At 42.8% G+C, this 26,169-nt stretch overlaps 1 protein-coding gene across 1 annotated transcript in view; it reads left to right on the forward strand.

The window, feature by feature from the left end:
- VWC2 (von Willebrand factor C domain containing 2) overlaps nt 1–26,169 on the forward strand; it is a 114,271-nt gene that overhangs the window by 13,872 nt on the left and 74,230 nt on the right. The window contains 1 exon segment of the mRNA XM_024764381.1: nt 8,366–8,495. Coding sequence (XP_024620149.1) covers nt 8,366–8,495 — 130 coding nt within the window.

Below are 26,169 nucleotides of genomic sequence, written 5' to 3' on the forward strand. Positions count from 1 at the left end.
ACACTGCCTGCATCTTTCCCCTGTAAGTGAGTTCCTGCATGATCCAGGGAACTATTCTCCAGAGGATTTGAAAGACATTAAGGGGTCCTGCCTCAAGCTAAACTATAAAAGTCAGTCTTTGGTGCCTGAGAAGAAAGCAGTGCCTTGTCGGGTTGTCAGACTGTTGTTCTGTTCATCTGTTCTGTGTGTGTGTGTGTGTGTGTGTGTGTGTGTGTGGTGTGTGTGTGGTGTGTGTGTGTGTGGTGTGTGTGGTGTGTGTGTGTGTGTGGTGTGTGTGTGTGTGGTGTGTGTGTGGTGTGTGTGTGGTGTGTGTCTGTGTGTGGTGTGTGTCTGTGTGTGTGTGTGTGTGGTGTGTGTGTGTGTGGTGTGTGTGTGGTGTGTGTGTGGTGTGTGTGGTGGAGTCGTATTCTTCCTGAGACTGGAAGCTGACAGCTCCTGGGGACAGTTCTTAATTAAGTCCCTTTGTGTGCAAATCCGTTCTCTGACAGCCAGTAGAAAGACAAAAAGAACAAAACAAAGCCAGAATCTTCTCTGAAGGCGCAGGAAGCAGCAGCTTGCTGTAGCTCCATGGCCATTGGCTTGTGCTGGAGGCTGGAAGGTGGCCGTGGATCAGGTTCATCAGGGGCTGCTATTCCCATGGGAGGGAAGATGGGGGGTGGGGACGGAGGGGCTGGAGCCCTCCCTGCTGGCCCTGATGTACAAGGGTAGCTCAGACAGCGGGCGGAGCCAGGGAGGCATGGGCTGCTGGGTGGGCACCTCTGTGTCTGGCCCGGACCCTGCTGCTTCCCAGGGTGGAGACAGAGCCTTGCTCTAGTTTAAGATATTTCAGGTCGAGGAAACTTGAGTAAGGTTGGGAAAGGACTTAGTTTGAGGTGACTGTTGAAAAGAAAGCTGGGACCTGCATAGCATCTTCCAGGCATCTTGCAGGGAGTCAGGGGAGGGTGGTCAGAGCAGGCAGGGTGGCCCAGCACATACTCATGAAGATGGTACGTGAACAGAGCCCGGTGGCCTGACCAGACCCTGCGTTCCAGCCGCTGCCTTGCCTTGCCTTGCTGTGTGGGTTTCTTGACAATTCACCCGACCCCTGGGTGTGTGTTCACCCCCAAAAAAAAGCAGAGTTGAAAAGCATTGCTCCTGCGTTTTCTTCCAGCTCCAAAATATCACAGCTCCGGGTTATCAGAAGCTAATGAGACCTGTGGTTTAAGTAGAAGGGGATTCCCCTTAAGTGCAGCGCACTCACGAGTGTGACCCTGGGCACTTTTGGGAAGACACCAAGCAGCTGGAAGGACACTTTCGCCATCTGGTGACAGAAGTGTGACAGTGGCTTTGGGAGGATGCCTGTCATCCAGGGCCAAGCCAAGGACTGCTTTCAGCGAAGGGCGATTTTAGCTCCTGCCTCTTGTTTCTTCTTTTTCTTTTTTTTCCTTTCTTTGTTTTTATTAGTTTCAGATATCACTTGATTTTATCACATTAAATTTTTGTTAAAATAAAATGAACATTATCCTATTAAAATGTAACGTCAGAAAAATAGAGAGAGGTTATTAAAGAAGTTACCGTCCTTTTTGGGGAGGGGAGATATGCTTGAACAGAGGAATTCTTTTTTTTTTACGAAGATTATCTGATCGCAAAACTTTAACTTAGATTGTTGTTTTGGAGGTAAAGAAAAAAATGAAATGATAAAACGATACAGTATCCAAACTCTAAAACACTTACTTTAGATTTTTATTTTGAGAACTATTGAAAACTTACTCCTGGAAAAAAAGGTTAAAATTTCTATTTATCTCTGTACACGGCAACTTGTTTCTTAATTGGAAGTTATCAGAATAATTATACAACAGGGTCATAACGTGTAAACAAAACTCAAATGCACAAACACTGAGATCTTGTTCTTTAGCTTTAGAGCAATTCTTCTAGTTCTGCTGATGGTGGGAAACGTTATGCTTTCCAGTTTAGATTTCTAAGTCTCTTTGGGGTAGGTTCTCAGCCCCAGGAGGGAACCGTGGAGCCGGCGAGGCCCCTCCTTGTCTCGATGGCGCCCCTCTCCACCTGCTCTATCCTCCCCAGCTGACTTATCCAAATTCCAGTCTGATCCCTTTCCTCTCCCTCCCACTCCAAGAAACAGCTCTGCCTTTAAAAGCCATAATATGCACACAGCTCAGCTGCCATCTGCCATTGCCTGCTTTTCTGTTAGTTTCTCTTTTTATGTGTCAGCTCCCCAGCCAGACTGGGCACAGAGGTGAGCGACTTGGGTGTGTCTTTGTATCTCTCTGTGAGAATACAGGGTTCTGTTCGGGTCATGAGCCTATGGGATTGGTCAGTGGAGGGTGGAGGGCCTGGTGGTGGGGCTGAGAAGCCTGCTCTTGTATCGTTGCCCCGGAACCACGTGTGTCTAATCCCCAGCCTGCAGGGTGGGTGTGTCCACATCGTATATCTTCCACTTTTGGATTTGAAGTTTGTCCACTGGGTAAGTAAGAGAGTATGAGTCCTCAGCTACTCCTTATAAATGTTAGCGATATATAGGAAACACTGACACACAGAGTAGAATAGTTAGGAAAGATGTAATAGGCAGAGGGTGGTGTGACACCTGCTCCCCACGTGCAGGACTAGATTGCTCCAGAATCTCGAGGTTCTGCTTCCTGATCTCAGGCTGTGCACTTAGGGACCCTGTTTCTAGCCATGCCCTTTATGCCCTTGTCAGATCCCTTCTGTAAAGCCTCTGCTTTCATGTTTATATCATCCTAGCATCTGTATCTTCTCTTCCATTTGTGGATTAAATGTGTAATCCACATCTTGAGCCCTCATGGTGGAAAGATTTCTCTTTCTTCCCTTTGCCTCCTGTGTGGGTATCTAATCCTCCAGCAGCTCCTTACCAGGTGGTGAGCAGCCCTTCCTGAAGCAAAGCTGTAGATTTCATTTTTAAGTTAATTTCAGCTCCTGTGTCTTTCGATGGTTTGTTTCTTCCTTGACTTGGTCAATACTTATTGAGCCTGTGCAGCGTTTTGCATCAGCTCAGCTGCTATAATCATCCTGGATGTGACAGAGACATGACACGCCCTGGCCCTTGAGTTGCACTGAATCTAGTTGGCAGCTGACTGCAGGCTGGGAGTCGGGCTCTCAGTGACAGGACACAGTGCTCTTGGCCAACACGCCTGGAGGAATTCAAGGGGTCCCGGGCTTATGGAGATTCAAAGGAAGGGGGTGGGTCGAGGAACTGGGAAAGAGGAAGGGAGAGGCAAGCCCGGATCTCAGGGTTTCTCTTTGTTTTCACGTTGATCTTAGTTTGTGTCATCGTAGAATCCAACACTATGGGGGTTAGAAACATAAACGGAACCTCTCTGGTGACGGACAAAATAGAGAAATGGAGAGAAGACTTTATTTTAGGTGGAATGGTTTTAACTGAGAAAGGTCTGGGCTGACACCTCTTAGCTCACAAATTAATCCCATCCATGAGAACATTACAATTCCTTGGGAAGCTATGCTGGGATTTTCATGCCTCTCATTTGTCCATTCCAAAGGAGGCATCTGCATTCAGCCTGGAATTAGTGGGGTTTCATGGCACGCACACCAGCAACCACAGGGTGAAGTTCCAGACAGGAAATACAATGGTGGTTGCTCGTCAGAGGGCAGGGTTCCGGTGACACAAGGCATCTGAGTTCTCACCCAGGCCTCTGGCCTCTGCTGGCAGCACAGAACAGAAAAATGTGTTGAAGCTGGATTTAAGAAAAGTGTGTTGGCCTTCCCAAGTAGGTGGGCATTCTGCTGGGTGTGGAAGGTGCAGCTGTGTAGGCAGGATAGAGCAGGAGGAAGTGTCTGGAAATTAGTTTCTTTTTTTTGTGCATGAATTTTCATAGCAGCTTGATGGGTAACAGCCCCAAACTAGAAACAACCCAAATGTCCATAAACAAGTAAATGGATAAACGAACTGTAGCATGTCTATACAATGGAATATTGTCAGAAAAGGAATGACAGGAAACAGCACAGACACATCTCAAAATAACTATGCTGAGTGAAAGAAACCAGACAAGAAAGAGTACATGTATGAAATAAGTTTCTGCCTTCCAGAATGGAAAGACATTTGGGACACAGACAAGAGTGGGATTCAAATTCAACCTGCCTTCTGCTGTATTTCAGAGCCTGGTCCTTCTCATGGTTATGAAATGACACAAGGCAAAGCTCCTTATAGATAGATATCTAACTGCACCAGAGTCCATAAATGTGAAATATGTGAGATAAAATACAGCTGCTAACAAACAACTAGTATAGAAGCTCCTCCCAAACGACCACTTACTTCGTGTAGATCCGTTTGTGTATGAGGCCCTGAATGTAAGCAGTTTCCATTAGGAAGGCCTCATTCTACATCTGAGAAGTTCCCCATGTAAATTAGATTTCTTGTTCCTACTTAGTTGTTTAGAAACAGGCTCAGTATGTATTTTACAGTCCTTAACTGCCTATGTACATGTGATACAGACGTGTATATCATTACTGAGCGTTCTGAGGGTCTAACTAATTATGAAAATACTTTAGCTGCCATCAAGTTAAGATCTTTCTTTCACCTCTGCTGTGCACTTTGTATTCACGGCTGCCTCGTGGAAAGCATGCTCAGACGTGTCTGTTCTGCATGGATTTGCTTCAGGTTAGACCCACTTTGCAGCACTGTCGTTCCTAAGCCACAGTCACTGGGGTGACTGAAAGCAGAGGGGGCCAGTGAGAGCCCTCAGCAGCAGCCCTCAGTATCGGTACCTGGATCTGAGGCTGGTCCAGGCGCTGGCCCTTTGCCAGCCTTCCTAACCCCTCCCCCTCCACCCCCCAGCCGTCACCCATGTTCCCACCTTCCTGGAACTAGCACAAGTGGGTCTCATCGGTCTGGGCTGAGGACTGGGATGAATGAATGAAGAGCCCAGAGCTTCTCTTTACTCTCACTCCCAATCCTGCAAGACTGTGCTCTCGTCCTCCAGCACAGCGGTTGACTACTCCAGCCCATAGTGGGTACCTTGAGAATGGCTCCTCTTCCCCAAATGCCCGGGTGTTCCTCTAGGTGCTTCATCTAAGTTCTGTACGAAACTTGATTTGTAACCGGAAGATTGCAGAGGACGGCATTTCTGTCATTAGACGTGTAATACAAGGTGTAGGTGGCTATTGCTAGCAGGCGGGATTGCAGAAACACACCCTAGAAGCTCATGTTCCTGCTCGCAGATCCAGCCATGCACTGGGCATTCTTACCTTCCGTTTGCACAGAAGGACAGAGAACATGGGTCGACAGGAGGCCTTCTGGTGCTTGAGCTGGTATCTGAGGGCTCTTCGGCTGGGGTGACGCTCAGACCTGGTGCCTGGAATCAGAGCAGCATGTGGAATCTAGTCACGGTCTGGGCAGGCTGACGTCCCACCAGGGTCCCAGACACCGGAGCTGGCTGCCCCACCTGCTCCCATGGGGTGTGGGGTGGATCCCAGCCACACGAGTGGGCTGGGGCAGACAGAGCAGGGCTGGGAGCTGAGGCCGGGGAGGGACACACACACACTCGTGACCCTCACTCTAAGCCTCAACTCTGATTTTTGAGAAGTAAACAAATCTCCACATAGTTGAACCAGGATTTCCAAATGTGTAGTGATAGTAAAACCCACAGTTCAATTTTTGATCACGTTGCAGACCTTTCAGAATTTAGCAGTCCCGGGTGCATGTGTGGTTTGAGCATGGCTCTGTGGTGGGAGAGGGTGATGTTTCAGTCCCAGAGCAGGAAGGAGGGTTTAGTTTGCAGGCCTGCCCAGGAAGCAGCCAGGAGGGGCTCCTCGGGTCCTGTGATGATGCCTTTCTGATTTGAAGTTGCACCTTTGTTGTTCTCCTGAAGCCCTGTCCTGGGGACAGGACAGAAGGGCCCTTCTTTCCTTTCAAATTCCAAACCGAAATGGGGCTTTTTCCTGCTCCCTGCAGAACAGGAAGGGGGTGGGAAGGGCCTTGAACTCGAGCCGGAGCCCTGTCTCTGATGAAAGGTCTGCCCACAGCCTTCCAGAACAGGAAGGGCCGTGCCCCTTTCTTGAGGACAGACCCCAGTCATCCCCGGCCCTCTTTGCCCCTTTCTGACTATCCAGCCCTCCAGATGGGACCGTCCTCACCTCCCCCAGGGCAGGGGCTGCCTCCCCACCGTCTGACCCAGCGGGCGAGTGCCCTCCAGACTGTGTGTCCCCCCCGGAGGGGGCAGTGAGAAGTCTTAGAATGTTCCAGAAGCAGAGGGCATGGTCACCTCCTGGACATTCTTCTGATTGGCTGCTGGTGAGGTCCTCGGGAGTCGGCGTCAGCAACCTCCTGGCTCCAGCTGGTCTGGGGTCTTCGTGCTGGTGAGCAGCTTGCAGCTAACTTCTCCCACCCGGTGGGGATGTCAGTATCTGCAAAACAGGTCAAAGGACACGGCTCAGAACATTGTCTACAGGGTTTGAGGAGGAACTAAGCCCTAAGGAGGAGCTAAGTTTAAACTTTGTTTAATGGCTAAAGTATTATTTTGTCTTGCTTGACTGTTTTCCTTTCTTTCTGCATTTTCTCACTTCTCTGATTAAATTTACTCTTTGGCTAAAGTTTTTCTACAGACAAAAGACAGGCTGAGGACATGGGTGAGGGTCTATTCTGGGAAGGACCCATAGGGTCCTGCTCGGTTACATCCTGTGCGACTCAGGGTCTCCGCTTTTAAAATTCCGAATCCTTTTCTTATCCTGCTTGCTGAGTAAACCCACCCTGGACACAAGGATGCTACAGGCTGAAAAGAGAACTGGTAGGAGACAAGGACAGGAGGAGAGCGTTGGCAGAGAGATGCCTGTTATGGTAGCGAGAGAACCTTCTTGTGCCAGCACCGCTTCTCAAAAACGTGCCTTTACATTGTTGTAAGGTTGATTTTTAACTTCTAAGGCTATAATGCAGACCAAGTCAAGATTTTGTCCCGGGCCACTCTAAAGTTTTTTTTCTCAGTATTTTTCTTTCTTTTGTTACTTTCTAAGCGTGAACACACACACATACACACACACACACACACATACACACACACACACACACATACACACACACACACACACATACACACACACACACACACATACACACACACACACACACATACACACACACACACACACATACACACACACACACACACATACACACACACACACTCACACACACACACACACCCCTAAGTCGTGACTCCCAGCCAGACAGTGGTCTAGTGCCTTTAAGTACAAACTGAGCTTTTGCTTCATGCAGTAACCAGGCCACTTGGTGGAGATTGCAGTTTGGGGTTTTTGCACGGTACAGACCAAGGGAGCACCCGAGAGTGCTGTCTGCGCAGTGCTGGTCGTGCCACTCGTGTCGTACGCAAAAGTCAAGTGGGGCCTCCCTGCCAGAAAACCGTTTGGCGCCCCCTCCCATCCGCACTGTCCTCTAAAGCACGTATTTCCGCATCACAACTCCCGACTGCTGGGTCCACATGTGCTGTTTCTGCTTTGGCGTGGGTCACCCCAGATGAAAAATCACTCTGTGGGTGGTTTCCAGGAAAAAAGAAATCATCCCCATCACGGCCTGCCTGAGTTACTACAGGAGGATTTGTTGGCAGTGTCCAGCATTGCTAGGAATGGCCATTACACTTGATTGGAGCCACCCAAAAAGGTAGAATTGGGGCCAGTGGCTGGAAAGTGCAGCAAGGCCAGTTGGAGCCTGGAGATGAAGGCCATGGTGACGCTGGGTGACGACCCCTGAGAGGCCTTGGACTCGAGCCGGAGCCCTGTCTCGGATGAAAGGTCTGCCCGCAGCCGGTGGCCTGATGCCTCTGGGTCTCAGTTTCCTCGCCAGAAACTAGGGCGATCATGTTAGTAGGGGTGTTTAGTATTGCCATGAGACTGACATGAGATCACGTTGGGACAGCTCCCCGCCGGGTCCCCGGCCCTGAGAAGCCCCCCGTTTCTCCTTCCCTTACCCCGCCCTTCCTGCCCTGCTCTGATGTCTTCTCAGAGCTGAGATGCTGGGGGCGGGCCGGGCTGGCTGGGTGGCCCTGGGCAGAGCTGTGGGAAAAGGGTTCACCTGCAGGATGCGTGGCTGGGCAAGAATTCAATATGACGTGTTATTTAATTTTTTAAGAAACAAAACCCTTTCTTCAACATAAAGCTTATAAAGAAGCTCACTATGTGGGTTGATAAAAATACAGAGGCTCAGGTGTGGAGCTGGGAGGGATTGAGCATCCCAGGCCCCACCAGTGTGCCCCTCCTTCCCCCCGGGGGAGCCTGCTCAGCCCCAGCCCCGTCCTCACGCTCTGGGACCCCGGGGTTGGTGAGTGCGTGACGTTCAGGGCCGAGGATGGAGACCCTGCCCTGACCGTGGCCTGTGTTGCAGGTGTCGCCGTGCGAGCGGTGTCGCTGCGAGGCCAGCGGGGAAGTGCTGTGCGCGGTGTCCGCGTGTCCACAGACCGAGTGCGTGGACCCCGTGTACGAGCCCGACCAGTGTTGCCCAATCTGCAAAAACGGTAGGTGGATGCGCGTCCGGCCCGCGACCACGCAGGGGTCCCTGCGCGCTTCCCGCCCATGAAGCACGGGATGCAGCGCGGGATGCACTGCGGGAGGCATGTGAGTTTCAGTATTTGCATCCACGCCCTTGCGCGCGGGTCCCTGCCCTCTGGGCCCCGGGGACCCGCGGAAGCTGGGCTCCAGTAAGGCCTGCTCTCTCTTATCGGTGTCAGAACAGTGTTTTACACACGTTTAGTTCTTTGGGGGAAAATTCAATTTCCACTCTCAGGGAGAGTCGCTTATTTTAATTTAACTGTGTTTGTTCTTGCAAAGCAGTTTCTCTCTTTCCGAGACAAATCAAACATGCCGGTTGGGCTTATTTACTTTTCATTACTAAGTGGATTAAACGTGAAACATCGTTGAATATTTTTCATAAGCAACATTGGCAGGAAGAGAACCTCCTCTTACTCCCAGTGAGAGCCTGGGGGAGATCAAAAGCCTTGTCTGCTTTATGAAAGAAAAATGGCAGGATGGCTTTGGTTAGCAAGGGAGAGTGTTTCCTCATCCTAAAGGATAAGTACTTTGTACCTGAGATGCTGCGTGCATCCAGGCTTCACTTTAAGAGGGTGTTGAGAAGAGTGGGTTCCCAGGGAGGATGGGATGAAGACCCGTGGCTCAGGATGGTGGTGGGATGAAGCAGTTGAGCGCAGCTTGGAAGAGAGCAGACTCTGGACATAAGACCACATCTTCAAGTACATGCGGGTACTGCCTTGGGAGAGGGTTGGGCCGTCTCTCTGTGGCCCCAAGGCCACAGTGCTAGGACGAAGCCAGGGCAGAGTGTCTCAAAAAGAAGAAGGCACCTCCATGGCCTGAGTGTTTCAGAGACGGGAGGGGCTCACCTGTGATGTCGTCAGCTCGTCATCTGTGGGGTTGCTGGACATCAGGCCGTGTGGGGTGGGCTTTGTCAGTGGCTGACGGTTACACGGGGCTGCTATTAGGGTCTGCAGCAATTCTGAGATTCTGCAGTCAGGCCCACTGTGTGGGCTGTGAGGTTCCACGGATGCCTTTCACCAAGTGCACACAGATACCCAGATTTCACCACGAGAAATTTTAAAACTCTTGAAAGGAATCAATAGAAGAGGATGTGAAGCTTCTGTGGAAACAGGACGGTGGCAGCCTCTCCACCGGTGGTGTGGAGTGAAGTAAGCGTGGGGAGGGGGCGCTGGTGCCTGGGGTTGGTGAGGAGACCACAACGACTGAGGTCCAGGCTGCAGCACACTGCACGAGGCGGCATGACTGAGCCTTCCCGAGTCAGTGACACTTAGTGAATGGCTTGAATATAAGTGGCTCAAATAGTTGGCATCTTAAGTATGCAAGATATTGTGTCGCTTTTGTCAGTTATGACAAAAAAATAAACACAAAGTTTTGGCCTTAGACAGTCAGGGAATCCTCGTTTCGTACAAAAGATGGAAAGACATGATTTCCATCCTTGAGGATATTTTCAATCCCTGAAACTTTAGAAAGGTTTCAGACCTACAGAAAAGTTGATAAATAGCACAAAGAACAGAGGTATACCCTTCACTGTATTTACCTATTATTCACATTTTGCTGTTTTATTTGCTTTATCTCTTTTGAGCTCTGTCTCTGTGCCCATCTCTCCCTATCTCTGTATATCACCCAACACTGTCAATACATTTGCTTATTTGTTCTTTTTCATAACATACACAGGATACCTTCTATTTATACCACAACCAGCATGAAACCTACTGGTTAAAGTTCAAGATTTTTTTGCAGTTCTTTTTGCCCTTAAGATATATCCCACTTAGGGTATAGAGTTAGAGAACTTAGAAATTATTTGAATTAATTCTTTATCATGTGTGGATATGTTAAAATTTTATAAAGATTTAAAGTCACTTATTTCTGGTTGATTCAGTTTTTAATGTTAAGATTTAATTTTATTGTTTGAAGAAGCAAACAATGTTCAAAAGTAAAACCTGTATAAATACGGTATAGTCAGAGGCTCACAGAATGTTTTAATGTTGCACTGATGGTTTGGGGAGAGAGATGGTTGCTGCCCTGATAGCAAACTTCTGAATGCTCTGCCATTGCCTTTACACTTTGAGAGACAGCATAGAATGAAATAAGGCAGGATTGGGGGTATTGTATTAAAGATTCTTAGAAGGAGGATGAATATGTTTTGTAAAACTAGATTAAAAAAGATTACAGGATACAAAAGGATTTGTATTCAAAGGTTTGATCCAATTATATCGAAACAGCAACAACTTTTTATTTTCAGGAATACACCCAGAAATAAATGTAAATGTCTATAATCATGTAAGTACTCTTAAATTTTGTTATAACGTATTCACTAGATATAATCTGTCTTTCATCTGTCTCTAGCTGTAGGGTATTCTGACCTTGACAGGGCAAATGGTGTTCAGAATTCTTACTGAAAACTTTGCTTGAAAAATGAGAACAGTTTCTATCAGAAATGAACGTCCTGTAATAATTGGTTGAGATTAGTGAATAAGTGACAGTAGTCTGTTTTCAATAAGAAAAAGTTATACATCTGATAGATCACAGATTACAGGACATCAAAAGTGATGCCTTGTAAAATTAAATGTTTGGATGGACTTAGCTTGGATGGAAAGGAAAATCACGATTCAGTTGCAAGCTGCCAAAGTCACTTGCATCAAAGGAACAAAAGTTTGAAATCAAGAATGCCTGGAATATAAATAAAAGATCACAAATAGCATACAACTTAAAATAATCACTTTGTTGATTTGTATAGATCAGTCTCCCAAGGATTTTCTTTTCTTTGGGACTGGTTTTTGGATTTTTCCTACTGATACAAACAGTGAGTGTTCTATTGACTTTCAGGATTTCAGGTTTTCTCTGGTGCTGGAGTACCTCAGATGAGGCTTACGTTCACAGCACACATTCCCTTCAAGCTGGAGATCAGAAGACTTCCGTCCTGCATATGTGCACCTTACCTTACTTTAAACATTCAAAGGCAGGAAACTGACAAATATAAGACATTGATGTTGACATAAGAGGGCCTTGTTGTGATTAGAGCTGATTCTCCAACGTGGAATATTATACCCAAGAGGGAATATGTACACCAAAAGCACAAAGGCACTGAGTACAGAGATTGTATATCTCCCAGAAGTATTCACTACAACTTGATGGTAGTTATTTAGAACTTTATTTCCACCAGAAAATGAATATGGCTATTTTTGGAGGAAAATGAAAACTTTTATGAAATTTTTAAGATAAATATAGAGACTTCAAATTATTAGAAGCACTTTCGTGGAAAACATGTGAGAAGCACTAAGAATTAGACATGGTTGTTTTTGTTTTTCTCTTGTGTATTTCAGACAGTAAGATAAGACCATAATTAAACCACATGTAGTGAGTTGGACAGAACTGAATGATATGTGTGTGTGTGATTCATATCAAGATTCTTCTCACAAGGAAAAGCCTACTCCCGTCATATGGCTTCAACATTACATTTTACCAAAATTTTTACCAAAGAGATAATAACGAATCTTGTGGAAACACTTGATCATTAGTTAAGATGACATGATCTTAACCATAAAAAAAATAAAGGAAACTACAAATATCAGTATTAATACTTGATTATACCAAGTTTGTTTTACAAAATCAATATGTAAAAATCAGCTGTATGTCTAGATACCAGCAACAAACAAATAGAAATGAATTAAAAACTGCTCTTTCAAATAACATCATACATACCAAATAATTAGAAGTAAATCTAACAAAATTGGACAAGAGTGCCACACTTAAAAATCTTAAAGCTTTATTGAGAGAAATTAAAGAAATCCTCAGTAAATGGAATGATAGACAATATTCATGATTGGAAGACTCACTAATGTAAAGATGTCAGCAGCCTCAAATTACTCTATTAAAGAAATAAAATCTATGTATTCAGCATAATTCCAGTAAAAAAAAATACAATGACTTTTTTTGTGCAAATTACCACATTGATTTTAAAATCCACATGGAAAGACAAGTTAAAAACTGGCCAGTGAAATACAGAAGAAGAACAACAAAGCTGTAAAATGTATACCGTAAAAGTGATCAACACACTGTGGTACTGTCTCAAAGATCAAAAGACTGACAAACCAGAGCAGAATAGAGTCAGAAAAGACTTAGGAATAAAAGACCTCTAGATACACGATGAAGCTGATGCTGCAGTATAGTGGGGAGGGGGTGATCTTTCCAACAAATGCTACTATGTCAGTTGGGAGCAACATGAAGGTAAATGTTGATTTCTTCCTCACGCTGTACAAAAGATAAACAGTTCCAAATAGATTACAGATTTAAATGTGAAAGTTAAAATAATGCTTTCAGAGGAAAACATAGAACACCTTTATGATTTTGATTAGGCAAAGGTTAATTTTAAAAGATACTAAAAGCACTAACCATATGGAAAGAATTGATACATTGGACTTTATTAAAATTAAAAACCTCTGTTCATCAAACAACATTACTAAACCAATGCAAAGCAGCTCACGTGTTTGGAAAAATGTATGCAATGAATGTATCTGACAAATGAATAAACCATTCTAACACAGAAAAACAAAGTAGAGAAAAAGTAGAGATGAAAAGTAGAAAGAAAAATGTAAAGGGATTCCAACTGTCTGTGGACCTCTGTGTCTTTCTTCTAGTTCCGCTAATCATACACACAAGTTTTCTCACTGAGTTGTATGTACTGGGATGCTGCCACTCACCACTACTTTTGTAACATTGTAGTTCTGTGATAGGACCTGCTCTTGGTGTAGAGTCACGAGAGAACAATAAATTGGATTTCCTACTTTAGTGAAAATAATCTAGTATTAATCTGAAGTAGATTGTGATAAATTAAGATGCATATTTTAATTCTTAGAGCAATCACTAAGAAAATGAACAAAGGAATTAAACATAGCACACTAAAAAATATTTATTTAACTTAAAAAAGTCAGTCAGGGAGGATCAGAGGAATATAAAGCCAGAAAACTTGTAGACAACAAATAAAAAATGTATATGCACTTAATAATAGAACCTCAAAATACAGAAACTAAAAATTGATAGAATTCAAAGGAGAAATAGAAACTTAATCATAGTTGGAAATTTCAACAAGCTATTCAATAATTCACAGAAAATCTATACAGAAAATTAGCAAGGATATGGAAGACTTGAATGACACTGTCAACTAACTTGACCTAACTGACATATATGTGGAACATGGCACCCAGCCACTGAAGAATGCTTTTCAAGTTGGTGGACATTCTCCAGGGTAGACCGTATGTCGGGACATAAAACAAATCTTAATAAATGTAAAGAACTTACTCATACAAACTTTATTCTTTGAACATAACAGAGTTCAGCAGAATCGATAACAGAAGAAATCTGGGAAATTTGCAAATATTTACAAATTATATAGCACACTTCTGAATAACCCATGTGCCAATGAAGAAATCACAGAGAAATTAGAAAATATTTTGAACTAGTACAAATGGCAACAGACCATACTAAAATGTATGGGATGATGCTAAGGCAGTGATTAGAGGGAAATTTACAGCTTTAAGCACCTGTATCAGAAAAGAAGAAAGCTCTCCAATAAATATGTGAGCTTCCACCTTAAGGAATGAGTGGAAGAAGAGCAAAGTATTCTAAAAACATAGCACACAGTGAAAAAGAGAAAGTAACAAAAACGTGAGCAGAAATAAATAGGATAGAAAATAGGAAAAGCTTAGGAGAAAGCTAGTTCAGTTAAGTTAGCTCTTTGAAACTTGGGACTTTGAAAACGTCAGTAAAATTGACAAAACTTTCACTAAACTAAGAAAAAATCAGAGAGACAAATCAAGATGGAAAGAGGGGACATTATTACTGACCCTACGAAAATGAAAAGGAATATAAGGCGCTATTATTAACAACTTTATACCAACAAACTGGACGAGTTGGAAGAAATGGACAAATTTCTAAGAGAACACAAATTACTAAGACTAACTCAGTTCATTTCTGAATTGCCCTAACAGAAATAAAAATTCAAATTTGTAATCAAAAGCTTCCCACAAATAAAAATCTAAACCTACATGGATTCACTTTAAATATATTGTCAAATATTTAAAGAAAAAAATAACACCAATCCTTCACAAACTCATTCAGGAAATAAAGATGAAGGAACATTTCTCAATTTATTCTGTGTGTTTTTTATGGTCCTGGTACTAAAGCAAAGCAAAGGTATCACCCACAAAAATACAACTACAGATCAATTTCTTTCATGATTATATATGGAAAACTCCTTAACAAAATATTAACAATCTGAATCCAGCACCATAAAAGGGATAATACACTGTAACCAAGTGAAATTTATCGTGGGAATGCAAGGTTGGTTTATTATCTGAAAAATCAATTAATGTAATATGCATATTATCAAAAAGATAAAGAATAAGAAAAATTACCTCAAAAATGGAGACGAGGTATTTGACAGTATTCAACACTCATTCATGATTAAAGCTCTCAACAAAATAGCAAAAGTGAAATTTCTATCCTGATAAAGGGCAACTATGAATAATCTATAGCTATAGCTAACATCATACTTAATGGTGAAAGACTGGATGTTTCACCAATAAGATCAGAGAGAAGGCAAGAATATCCACTTTTGCGACTTTTATCCACTACTGTAGTGGAGGTTCTACATGGTGGGGTTAAAAAGAGGAAGAAAGAAAGAAAAAAAATACAATAAAGCAAATTAAGAGGTAAAATTGCCTTTACTCAGAGATGTCCTGAAAAATATTTGAAAAATTCCAAGGATTACACACACACACACACACACACACGCACACACACACGCAACTATTAGAACTAATGAAGAATAACACCAGATTAATATATACAAAGTCATTTTTTGTAGCAAGCAGTGAACCACTAGCAATGGACAATAAAAAAGAAATTGAGAAAATAGCTCCACTTGTAATAGCATCAAAAAGAATAGAATACTAAAGAATAAATTACCAACAGATGTGCAAGATTTATACACTGAAAGCTGCACGTTATTACTGAAAAGAGATATAAATAAATGGAGAGACATTTTATGAGTAGAAGTCTTAATATCATCAAGATTGCAGTTGTCGCCAAATTGATCTATAAATTCAATGAAACTCTATACAAATCCCAACACACTTTTTGGGTAGAAATTGACAAGTTGATCTTAAAATTCCTATGGATCTTAAAGGATAGACAAAACAATTTGAAAATGAACAAAACTGGAGAATTTGCACTATCCAATTTCATAACATATTATAAAGTCTTAATATACGGTGGTATTGGTGTAAGGATAGACATGCAATAATGGAACAGAACTGAAAGTCTAGAAATAAACCCAGAATGTAAATCCTTACCTATTTATTTTTCACCAAGATACTAAGGCATTTCAACAGGGAAAGAATGAAAGAACATCCTTTTCAACAAATGGTGCTGGGGTTATTAGACACCCTTGTGAAAAAAAGAAAAAAAATAACTTACATCCTTACTTAGATCACCCCATATACAAACACTAACTCAAAATGAATCACAGACCTAAATGTAAGAGTTTAAACTATATAATTTTTATATTATTAAAAATAGAACATCTTCATGACGTTAGGTTGGGCAAAGAGTTCTTAGATTCAACACCAAACTCACAACTCATGAAAGGGAAAAAAACTGATGAATTGAATATCATAGAAATTAAAAGCTTTCACATTTCAAAGCACCTCATTACAAAAATGAAAATATAAGATACAGACAGTGAGAAAATGTTTACAAATTATATACCTGATAAAAGTCTTGTATCCAGTGTATATAAAGAACTCATACAACTCAATAAGAAGATGAACAACCCGATAAAAAATGGACAGAGGATTTGAACAGACAATTCAGTGAAGAAGGTAAACAAATGGTAAATAAGCACATAAAAATATGCTCAACCTCCTTGGTCCTCAGGGAAATAAAAATTAAAGGCACAGTGGGATACCAGTATACCCGCTCTAGAATGGTTCTAATCAAAAGGATAGACAACATCAGGTATTGGCACAGATGTGGAGAAACTGGAACCCTCAAGCATTTCTGGTGGGAATGGTCCATGTGCTTTGGAAAACAGTTTGGCATTTTCTTAAAAAGTGAACAAAACCTTTTATCTATCCTAGCAATTGCATCCTGGAATTCAATCCCAGGAAACTGAACACATGTCTATGCAAAGGTGTGTAGGTAAATATGCATAGCAATATTATCCTTTGTAGCCAAAAAAATAGAAATAACCCAAATGTCCATCAGCTGGTGAATGGATAAACAACGTGATTATATCCACGCAATGGAGATCCACCAATAAAAAGAGATCAGCAAATTATAAGTATATGCTACAAAATGCATGAGCCTCAAAAACATCCTAAATGAAAGAAGCTAGTTGCAAAGACCACATATTGTATGATTCTACTAATTTGGAATGTCTAGAGAAGGCAGATTTACACAGGGAGAAGGCCCCTCAGTGGTGGCCTAGATCTAGGATCAAAGAGGGGAATTAATCACAGATGGGCAGGAGGGAATTTACTGAGGTGAGAGAATGTTTATTAACTGGGTTGATTACTAAGATCATTAAATTGTACACTTAGAAGGGGTGAGTTTTATGGTGTTTAAAATATACCTCGATAAAGCTGCTAAAAATATGGATAGTCTCTTTAAAAGATAGACAGGTGAAATTTTTGTAATTTCCTTTGATTGAATTCTAAGGCCAGCCTTGATTACACATCTTCTCATCTTCCCTGAGAAGGTGCCTTTTCAAACCCTGTACTGGTGCCTTTGATAACTATGAAATCTTTTCGTTAAGCCTGTAGAAGCTGAGGCCCTTCTAAGTATATACCGTTATGTACCTTGAAGAGCTAGGAGGCCATAAAGGGTTGCAGACACACAAACCCATAGAGGCCCGTGGGGTTTTCTAGACTTCTGTGCTCTGGAGCCCCGTGCATGACACAGACGTACAGCCCACACAAACCCCTCTTCTGTATTCTTCACTCGCGGTGTGGACACCTCTCTGCCCCCTTCGGTGCTGCGCTCCCCCGTGTCATTCTAGACTCTCCCTCACAATGACCCAACTTCCCAGACACGGGGCTGCAGATGCAGGGAGAATGGAGGTCGCTGGGTACATCCAGATCTCATGCAGGTATTGTGCTCTTCTGGGATCCCAGAGCCCGGGAGGCAGGGTTCACCCAGCTCAACCCTGGTGAGCGTCACCTCCAGGACTTGTTATAACACAGATTCACTGACGCACCCCCTCCCCAGAGTTCCTGATCCAGCTGGTCTGGCCTGGAGCATGAGAATTTGCATTTTTAATGTGTGCCTCCCTTGGTGTTTTTGGTGCTGCTGGTCTTGGGACCACCTTGGAGAACCACTGCTTTGAGGTGCTCATTTTCTCACTTTTTAAAAATGTTTCCTCCCAGTCAAGTTTAATAAGAGAAGCACACAGTGGAGCCGTGCAGCTTTAGGCAGGAATGAGATCTTTTTGAGATTTTGATGCATTTTTGTTGTTTTTCTAGAGATTTTAGAGTTTATAGAAATATGTAGTATGTAATATTTCAAAAATTGAAATCTCAGGGCAGAGAAAAAAAATGACTGTTGAATGGCAAGTGAGAAAAAGTTAGTATAGACACATGCTCCGCATCACCCTGTGTTTCATAACAACTCGTTGTTAAAGACGGCCTGCAGAGTTGACAATAAGTTTTCTAGCAGCCGAAGCAGAAAAGAGAAACTTAATAAATATCACCTACACAGAGAAACACCCCAGAGGAAATGACTTCCTAATAAGCAATTTTCCTAAAAAATAATACCTAAATAAAGTTTTTTTCTCATTCCAATTTACAGTCTCTGGAGGTGTAGAAGTGTTTATTATTGGCCTTATTTTTTATGTTAAAAAAAAACTAAAATGAAGAGAATTTAAATCCGATCACAGTGATTTTGTAACTTGCTGCTATAAGCCATATGGTATATTTTTTCCTGGTTCAGTGTGCTTACCTTTTTTTCAATTTTATTGAAGTACAGTTGATTTACACTGTTGTGTTAATTTCTTCTGTACACCAAAGTAACTCAGTTTTATATATATATTCTTTTCCATTATTGTTTGTTACAGGATATTGAATATAGTTCCCTGTGCTGTACAGTAGGACCTTGTTGTTTATCCATCCTGTATATAGATTACATCTGCTAATCCAAAGCTCTCACTCCTTCCTTCTCCCTCCCCCCTCCCCCTTGGCAACCACATGTCTGTTCTTTATGTCTCTGAGTCTGTTTTTGTTTCATAGATACGTTGATTTGTATCGTAGTTTGGATTCCACATGTAAGTGATATCATATGCTGTCTTTCTCTGTCTGACTTACTTCACTTAGTGTAATAATCTCTAGGTCCATCCATGTTGATGCAAATGGCATGCTAAATAGATTTTTTAATGTCAAAGCTTTATTCACCTTCTTGTTAGTGTTTCCCAATGTAGACCAAGAACTTAACTCCAAAGTCCTAGCGGATTTCTTATCCATGTGTTTACTTACATTTTGGTTTAGTGGGAGTAAAGATTCAGATCGTATTCCATGAATCCTCACAGAGCCCGGTGAGCATCGATACTTATGCTTTAGAGAAGCACTTGCATGCCCCATGGTGTTCCTCCTCCTTCGTGAACTGTGAACTAAGATCAGCTCTGGGTTTGCTGAGGTCCACGCTAGGCGAAGATGCTGGGTGTCCTGAGTGCAGACGGCTCTCAGGTCTGCTCACTTCTGACAAGTTAGACACAGAGAAGGGTTGGGTCGGGGCTGATCTCTTGATTTCAGGAACTTAATTTGTTTTCATCTCCTCTGGAGACCTTTGAATTAGCAGCTCCTCTTTGCAAATTTGTGAATAGCTCAAAAGACACTTTTGTTTGCAAACATTGGGGCAAAACCTTATTTTTTAAGATAAGTAAATCAAGTTAGACACAGACTGCCCTGAAGTCGTCGCTACCCAGTTATCACAATGAAGTGCTTTCGTGAGTTAGATGCTCACAATGAACCTGGGCAGAAAGTGTATGACCGTGGCTTTATTTGCATGTTTCCTAGAGTCTGGATGCATTTGGCTGTGGATTTTAGACCAATCTGGGGCTCAGGCCACAGACCAGCCTCCACGAGGCTTGGCCACTTCCAGTTTGCATCGTGCCCTTTGAACTCGCTGAGGACCCGCCTGGAGTCCCTTCCCAGCCTCCCCCTTTTTATAAAGACTGGCACTCGAATGTCCTCACCTGGAAAACCTTCTCTGTCCTGTTTCCTACAGGAGGTTAATTCCCCTGTGTGTCCTTCTCACAACCCAGAACCCGAATCACGTGTCTTCTGATGTAATTAAGCATGTTCCTTTGTTGAACTTTTGGCTCTTTTGTTGAACGCTGGGTTCTTTTTTTAGATTTTTGTAGAGGAGTCTGTGTGTATGTACGTGTGTGGGTGTGTGCTTATATATTGCTTTTATAAAAGTTAGGGGCACTTATTATATATTTTACATCAAATACAAAGATGAGTAAGGTTCTGGTTCCTGCCCTTATGAGCTCACCATCTAGACGGGGAAGTGGTCTGTAAATAACCTGTCTGCTGCTTTCGTTGAATGATGAGGAAAGTGGTGAGGGAAGCAGAGGAAAAAAACTGAGTAATACTGCAGTAAAACATCACCATGTGTGTGGCCTCTATTTGCTTTTGAATTATTTCATTAGGATAACGTCACAGGAGTGAGATGATTAGGTCAAAGGCTTGGAACAGTTTCATCATCCTGGTACATATTGCCGTGTTGTTTTACAGGAGGTCGTGCACAGTGTAAAATCTCTGGTTCTATGATAAAATTGCTAACCTTTCATTAATTTAATTTATAGAAAATTGTGCCCATTGTTTGAATATTAAGACTGAAAACTCTACAGTATTTCGATGCTATTTTCCCTACAATGTGTTCTACTTCTCTCCCTTCTTAACAAAGTAACTTTAAAGAGAACTCTCATGGTTCTCGATTACTGAAAGTCACTGATGTGAAAACCAGTTATTGGACTGCCCCGTTATACAATGAGGGCTTCAGAGTAAGAATCTGATCAAGTAACCTGATTTCTCTGTATCGTTTCTGGAAAATGGACATATTAAATGTAGCTACATCTGTGGACGTTTTGTGACAATTAACTAACATGATGGATTTAGAAGAGTTTCATTCATTCAATCAGCAGATATCCATTGACCCTCTGCTGTGTGCCAGGAGATAAGATGGCAATGGGAAAGACCATGGGCGGGGAAGGGGTGATTTCCCCAGTGGGGAGGAGGCTCTGAGGGGGCCAGGGAGGATTGTGGCCCCAGGGGTGGCTGGGCAGTGGAGGGGTGAAGGTCCCCCTGTGTGTGGGCTGGGATAGCCCTGCAGGCCTGGAGGTGGAAGCAGAGCTGGGGCCTGCCAGGCAGGGGCACAAGGATACATTTCCAGCTGTATTTCACAGGCAAGGCCCTTTGTCCTCTAGAAGATTATCCATTCATACTCCTTCGCCATCATTCATCTGTTAAAAGCCACTTGGTCGTTAATCCAGTGGTCTCAGATACCTCCAGACTGTGTCCTCAGCAAAAGGGAAATCAATTTTCACGAGATACAATAAAGCCATTCATCCAAGGCAGGCAGATACCTGTACCCCATCCACCGCTTGATCAATGGTGCCATTACCAGAGGTAACTTGGAATTGCATCCAGAACCCTTCCATGGGATGCGTTCTGGTAGAAATGAGCTGTCGGTGGCTGACAGCATGAGACACATGGCCCTGTGGACAGCTCGCTCAATCTCCAGGAGAACAAGGCGATGAATATTCTCAGCCAGGGCTTCCAGTGGGTGCGTCCACGGGATGTAAAATACCCTCTTTGTTGATCAGAATATGCATTCTGCTCTTACACTAACAGCAAAACCCAACCTCTTATTTGTATTTCAGGAAGATAAGCTCCAGGTATAAAAGAGCCCATTACCCCAGGAGGTCCCCCTAAACCACCGGTTCTGAAAATTGCATCTCATCTTTTCTCAAACAAATGCCTTCGCTTAAGAGTAGTTACAATTTGGTAATCCTGACAGCTGTGAACTGAATTTATCTTTAATCACACATTCCCTGAGTGTCTAAGGAAAGCACGTCAGCCATCGCTGAGTAAAGCATTATTATAGGAGAGAAAAACATCACCGCTCTTTACTTAGGAGCGCTCACGTTAGATAATAAGAATGATAGGCCTCTGAATAGAGTGTCTGTATTTTAACCTGTGTTATAACCTGACTCTCATAACTCTGGATAAAAATGCGGTTTGGGCAACTTTTGGTCACCTGAGGCGGTGAGGTCACGGTGGGTACCAAGGTACACTTTAAACTTCAGCTCCTGAGAGCACCAGATGCTGGTACATCTGAATCCAGGTCACCTCTGGAGAGACAGGCTAAAAATGGGTGGACTTTGAAACAAGGCAGACTTTTCTGACCATTAGAACTCTTCGTCAGCAGTGTTCAGAGGCTGGGGAGCCCAGTTCAGAGATAAGTACTTTCCACCTTGGACCGGATGACTGAAAGAGCACTTCAGTGCTAAAACTGATTATTCTTTGACACTAATGCATACACTAGTCAGGATGTCCCAGGCATCCTGACTCAGCAATCCACTTTGGTGGCACAGAAAGGACAAGCTTCCTTTCTTTGGTTAATTCGGACGTTATCTTTTTTTCTTTCTCATCTTCTGTTATGTCACTAAGTCATTCTGTAAATTAACAAGATAAACAGTTAAGACAAGATAAACACTTATTCTTTGAAGAACAAAAGAGAGAAGACCCCGTATCACCTTCCTCTAAAGCACATGGAGAGAAACATAAAAACCGGGCAGGGCGATCCGAGCCTCCCCAAGGGGCCTGGAGCTGGCGGCAGGGTTGCTGGCTCTGGTTCCACCCACCCTCTGCTGCTGCCACATCTGGACCTCGCTTTCCTTATCTGTAAAAGGGAATAGATAAAATAGGGAAGAATATATATGAACTTGCCTTTGCAAATGAAAACCTGTTATATATCTGTCATTTAAAGGAGGGCTATGCCTTAGCAAACAAAATACATGTGATTAATATTTACAAAAAGCCTCAAACATTTCCCGCTAAAAGCCCCAAATTCATTTATCTCCGAATAATTAGATTTTTGAAGCCCCCTTGCCGCCCCTTGGACAGGCCCAACACACACATAGCCGCCCAGCTTGCCCACAGGGCCCCCGCCTCCCCGCCATGAGCCTTCCTGGGCTGAACCTGCCCAGAGCTGTGGCCACACTTCACCTGCTTCTCTGCAGTTGCTCCCTCCACCTGGAAGCCATCAGAAGCCTCTGGAACCAACAACTCTACCTGTTTCCAAGGGCCAGTGCTGATGTCTGTGTCCCACGTTACATGTGTTCCTCACCTTCCTATCACAGGAAGCATTGCGGCCCCCGGACCTTTGTGTTCGCCACCCCCCAGGAGTGATTCCGTGTTGGCCGGCTTTTTCCTGTGCGGCCGTGGACGGCCCCAAGGCCAGGGCACAGGACTTGCTCATTTCATCCTCCATTCTTGGCTGTTTAGAATAAACTGTCAACTATATTGTTTCTTTACATGTTTCCAAGGTCTTAATCCCTTCTAAAAAGACCGAGCTTCCTGCCTTTACTTTGAGAGACTGACCGTACCAAGCTCCCCCAAACCCTGGAAGCAAATTTCGTCGTTTCAGCTCTTGTAAATACCTTCCTGACCCTTGACCCCACTGCCTCTTCGGGCTCTGACCCATTTCTGAGTGCCAGGAACATCTCACATCAACCACTTCAAACCCCAGGCTTCAAGAAACAATGATCACCAAGGCAGCCTGCTGTTCATTATGTAAAATACAGCATCGGAATAATGAAGATGTGAGACTGTTCCCTCTGGCCCTGTGAGTAATGAAAAGCCTCCAGGAAGGGCTCATTCATTAAGATTTTATAAGCAGGGGGGGAATAAAAGGATATTTGTTTTAAAGAAAGCTATTTTCATCCAGTCTGGTCTTATTTTTAGAGGACATTTGGAGAGAATGTAAATTTATTTTTAAAAAACAATAAAAATGAAATCCAGCGCCTGCAAAAAGTCTTTCACCTGCCGGTAAGATGCTTCAGTAGTAACGTTTTGTTCACACATTCTAATCAAACAGACAAGAATCTGATTTTTGTTCTGTGTTCTGATGGCATGTTAATCTGTTTGAGTGCCTATGCCGGGAATCCAGAGGAAAGCTGAAACTGGCTGTTCTTCCCTGTCATTAAACTTAGAGTGATTTACAGCACCTCACTCAACAGGCAAAAACCCAAAATGCCAGAAGCCTTTGTGAAATTACCAAAAAGGTGAACATGGACAGTCCTACCCCAAGGAAGCAGCACTCTGGTGGCACAGGAGTCCCTGAAAAGGTGATTGGACAGGGATGAGACGCTAAGCTGTGTGCCCCCCATTCCCCCGCCCCACATGGAAGTCTGAATAATGCTTTACTGTTTGGCAAATAATGATTTCCCTAGCAACGAGCACAAAAAAAAATTTTTTTTTAAAGGGATGAAATTAGGAAGAAAGTGAACATTTAACAGACCTTTAGTATTGATTTTCTGTTTCTCAAAGCTATTGAAGATGAGCCTGTAATTTGCACAAACTTTGTCTAGTCATTTTAGAGAGCTGTAGTGAATTCACTAAGCAGATAGGAATAAACTAGAAAACATCCATCTGTTTAAGAAGTATCAGCTTGTAGTTCATAAGTTAGTAGTCATTTTAAGAAGACCGTCTAAAGACAATGATTTAGGGACTTCCCTGGTGGTGCAATGGGTTAAGAATCCACCCGCCAATGCAGGGGACACAGGTTTGAGCCCTGGTTCGTGAAGATCCCTCATGCCGCGGAGCAACTAAGCCCACGCGCCACAACTACTGAGCCTGCGCTCTAGAGCCCGCGAGCCACACGGTTGAAGCCCACACACCTACAGCCCGTGCTCCGCAACAAGAGAAGCCACCGCAATGAGAAGCCTGTGCGCTGCAGTGAAGAGTAGCCCCGCTCACCACAACTAGAGAAAGCCCGCGCACAGCAACGAAGACCCAAACGCAGCCATAAATAACTAAATAAATAAATTTAATTTAAAAAAAAATAAAGGCAATGATTTAACAGGCATGACAGCAGAAAGCGTGACTTACCTGTCACCATCTGAGCCATGGAGTCTCACTGAGAGCCACTTACTCTAGATTAACTTTGCTCCTTTTCAATTGCAGGGTTTTTTGTATCTGTGGGTTTTTTGTATTTGTACAGAAAGTAAAACATAGCTGTTAATATGTTGGCTCCAATAGCAGTAGAAAAACATAGTAAAAACTTAATGTCAGTGTTGCATCAGTTTTCCGTGTGCTTTAGATAGAAAATCAATTCAGCTACTTTCACAAACAAAATCAGTTGTCTTTTTTTTTTTAATTCAGTTTCTGGAATCAAAGCAAAGCTTTTGGAAATTGAAATCAATTAAAATCAAATGCAAAACATCTAATGCTATTGCTAATTCTGTTTTAGGTGCATTTTCAAAATTCGATGTTGAAAGTAAAATCATTTTTGACTGCTACTATGAATACACTTTTAGCAGAGCAAAGCATCATTATAAAAACATTACCTACCTAACGTAAGGAACCAGTAGGGTAGAAATGCATTTGAAGTTGACTGGAGTACACATATTATTCATAATTGTGTCCAAACAAATTGATATCCTAGAAATAACTGTAGAAGCTATAATTGTCAAAAGTATTAAATAGTTTTCTAAGCATGTCTTTTTGTGAGTAAAAAAAAAAAAATCTCAGCTTGGCTAGTGCCTCTTTTGCCAGTTAGATTTTTTCTTTAGAAATGGTTGAACCTTGGAAGAACTACAGTGAAGTCAGTCTAAGTGCTTTGCAACATTTTTTGACTTATTTCTGTAGATGAATTCTCTGTATTTTGGCTGCATGTTTCTTTCAAAATCAACTGGAGATCCTTAATCAGTATTCAACAAATAGATAAAAAAGTCTTCTGCTTTTGAAGTTTGAGAAGGTTACCATTGTTGCAACAAAACCTGTGAACCAGACAGTGCGGAGGTGTCTCCAGAACACCTGAGGGAATGACACAGTGGGACCTCCATGTGTATTTAAGGTTTAATTTTCAAATTTTCTTACTGTGTTTTGGGCTGTATCAGTTTGTAGGTAGAATGTTTTGATTGAGCTTATATGTTTAATTGGATCTCTAGATATTTTGTGCTGAGAAGGCCCTTGATTTTTCCAACATTTGAACTCAGTGACCACTCAAAAAAATCAGAGATGAATTATTTGGTGCTTTTGTCTTCAAACCTATTTATTAAGGAAAGTTCCTGTACAGTGCTATAAAGATAGTACCTGTGAAAATATTTGGCATATCCATGAAAGTAAGTGATTAAAAAGGAGGATGTTTTCCATTTAACAGATTTTCTCTAAGTTTACCCAGCATCTCAGCATCTGTAGAGAGAGAGCATTTTCTTCATTAAAAATATACTCTTCAGAGGAGTCAGTTTAATGCGCCAATAATTCCAGATGTATAAAACCATAAAGTGTGACCTGAAGAAAATGCAGATGGTTTAATGAAACATTTAAAATAACAAGACTATTGGGGAAAATAAAAACG

This window comes from Neophocaena asiaeorientalis, unplaced genomic scaffold (genome assembly GCF_003031525.2).
Source record: "Neophocaena asiaeorientalis asiaeorientalis breed wild unplaced genomic scaffold, Neophocaena_asiaeorientalis_V1.1 scaffold191, whole genome shotgun sequence".
Lineage (NCBI taxonomy): Eukaryota > Metazoa > Chordata > Mammalia > Artiodactyla > Phocoenidae > Neophocaena > Neophocaena asiaeorientalis.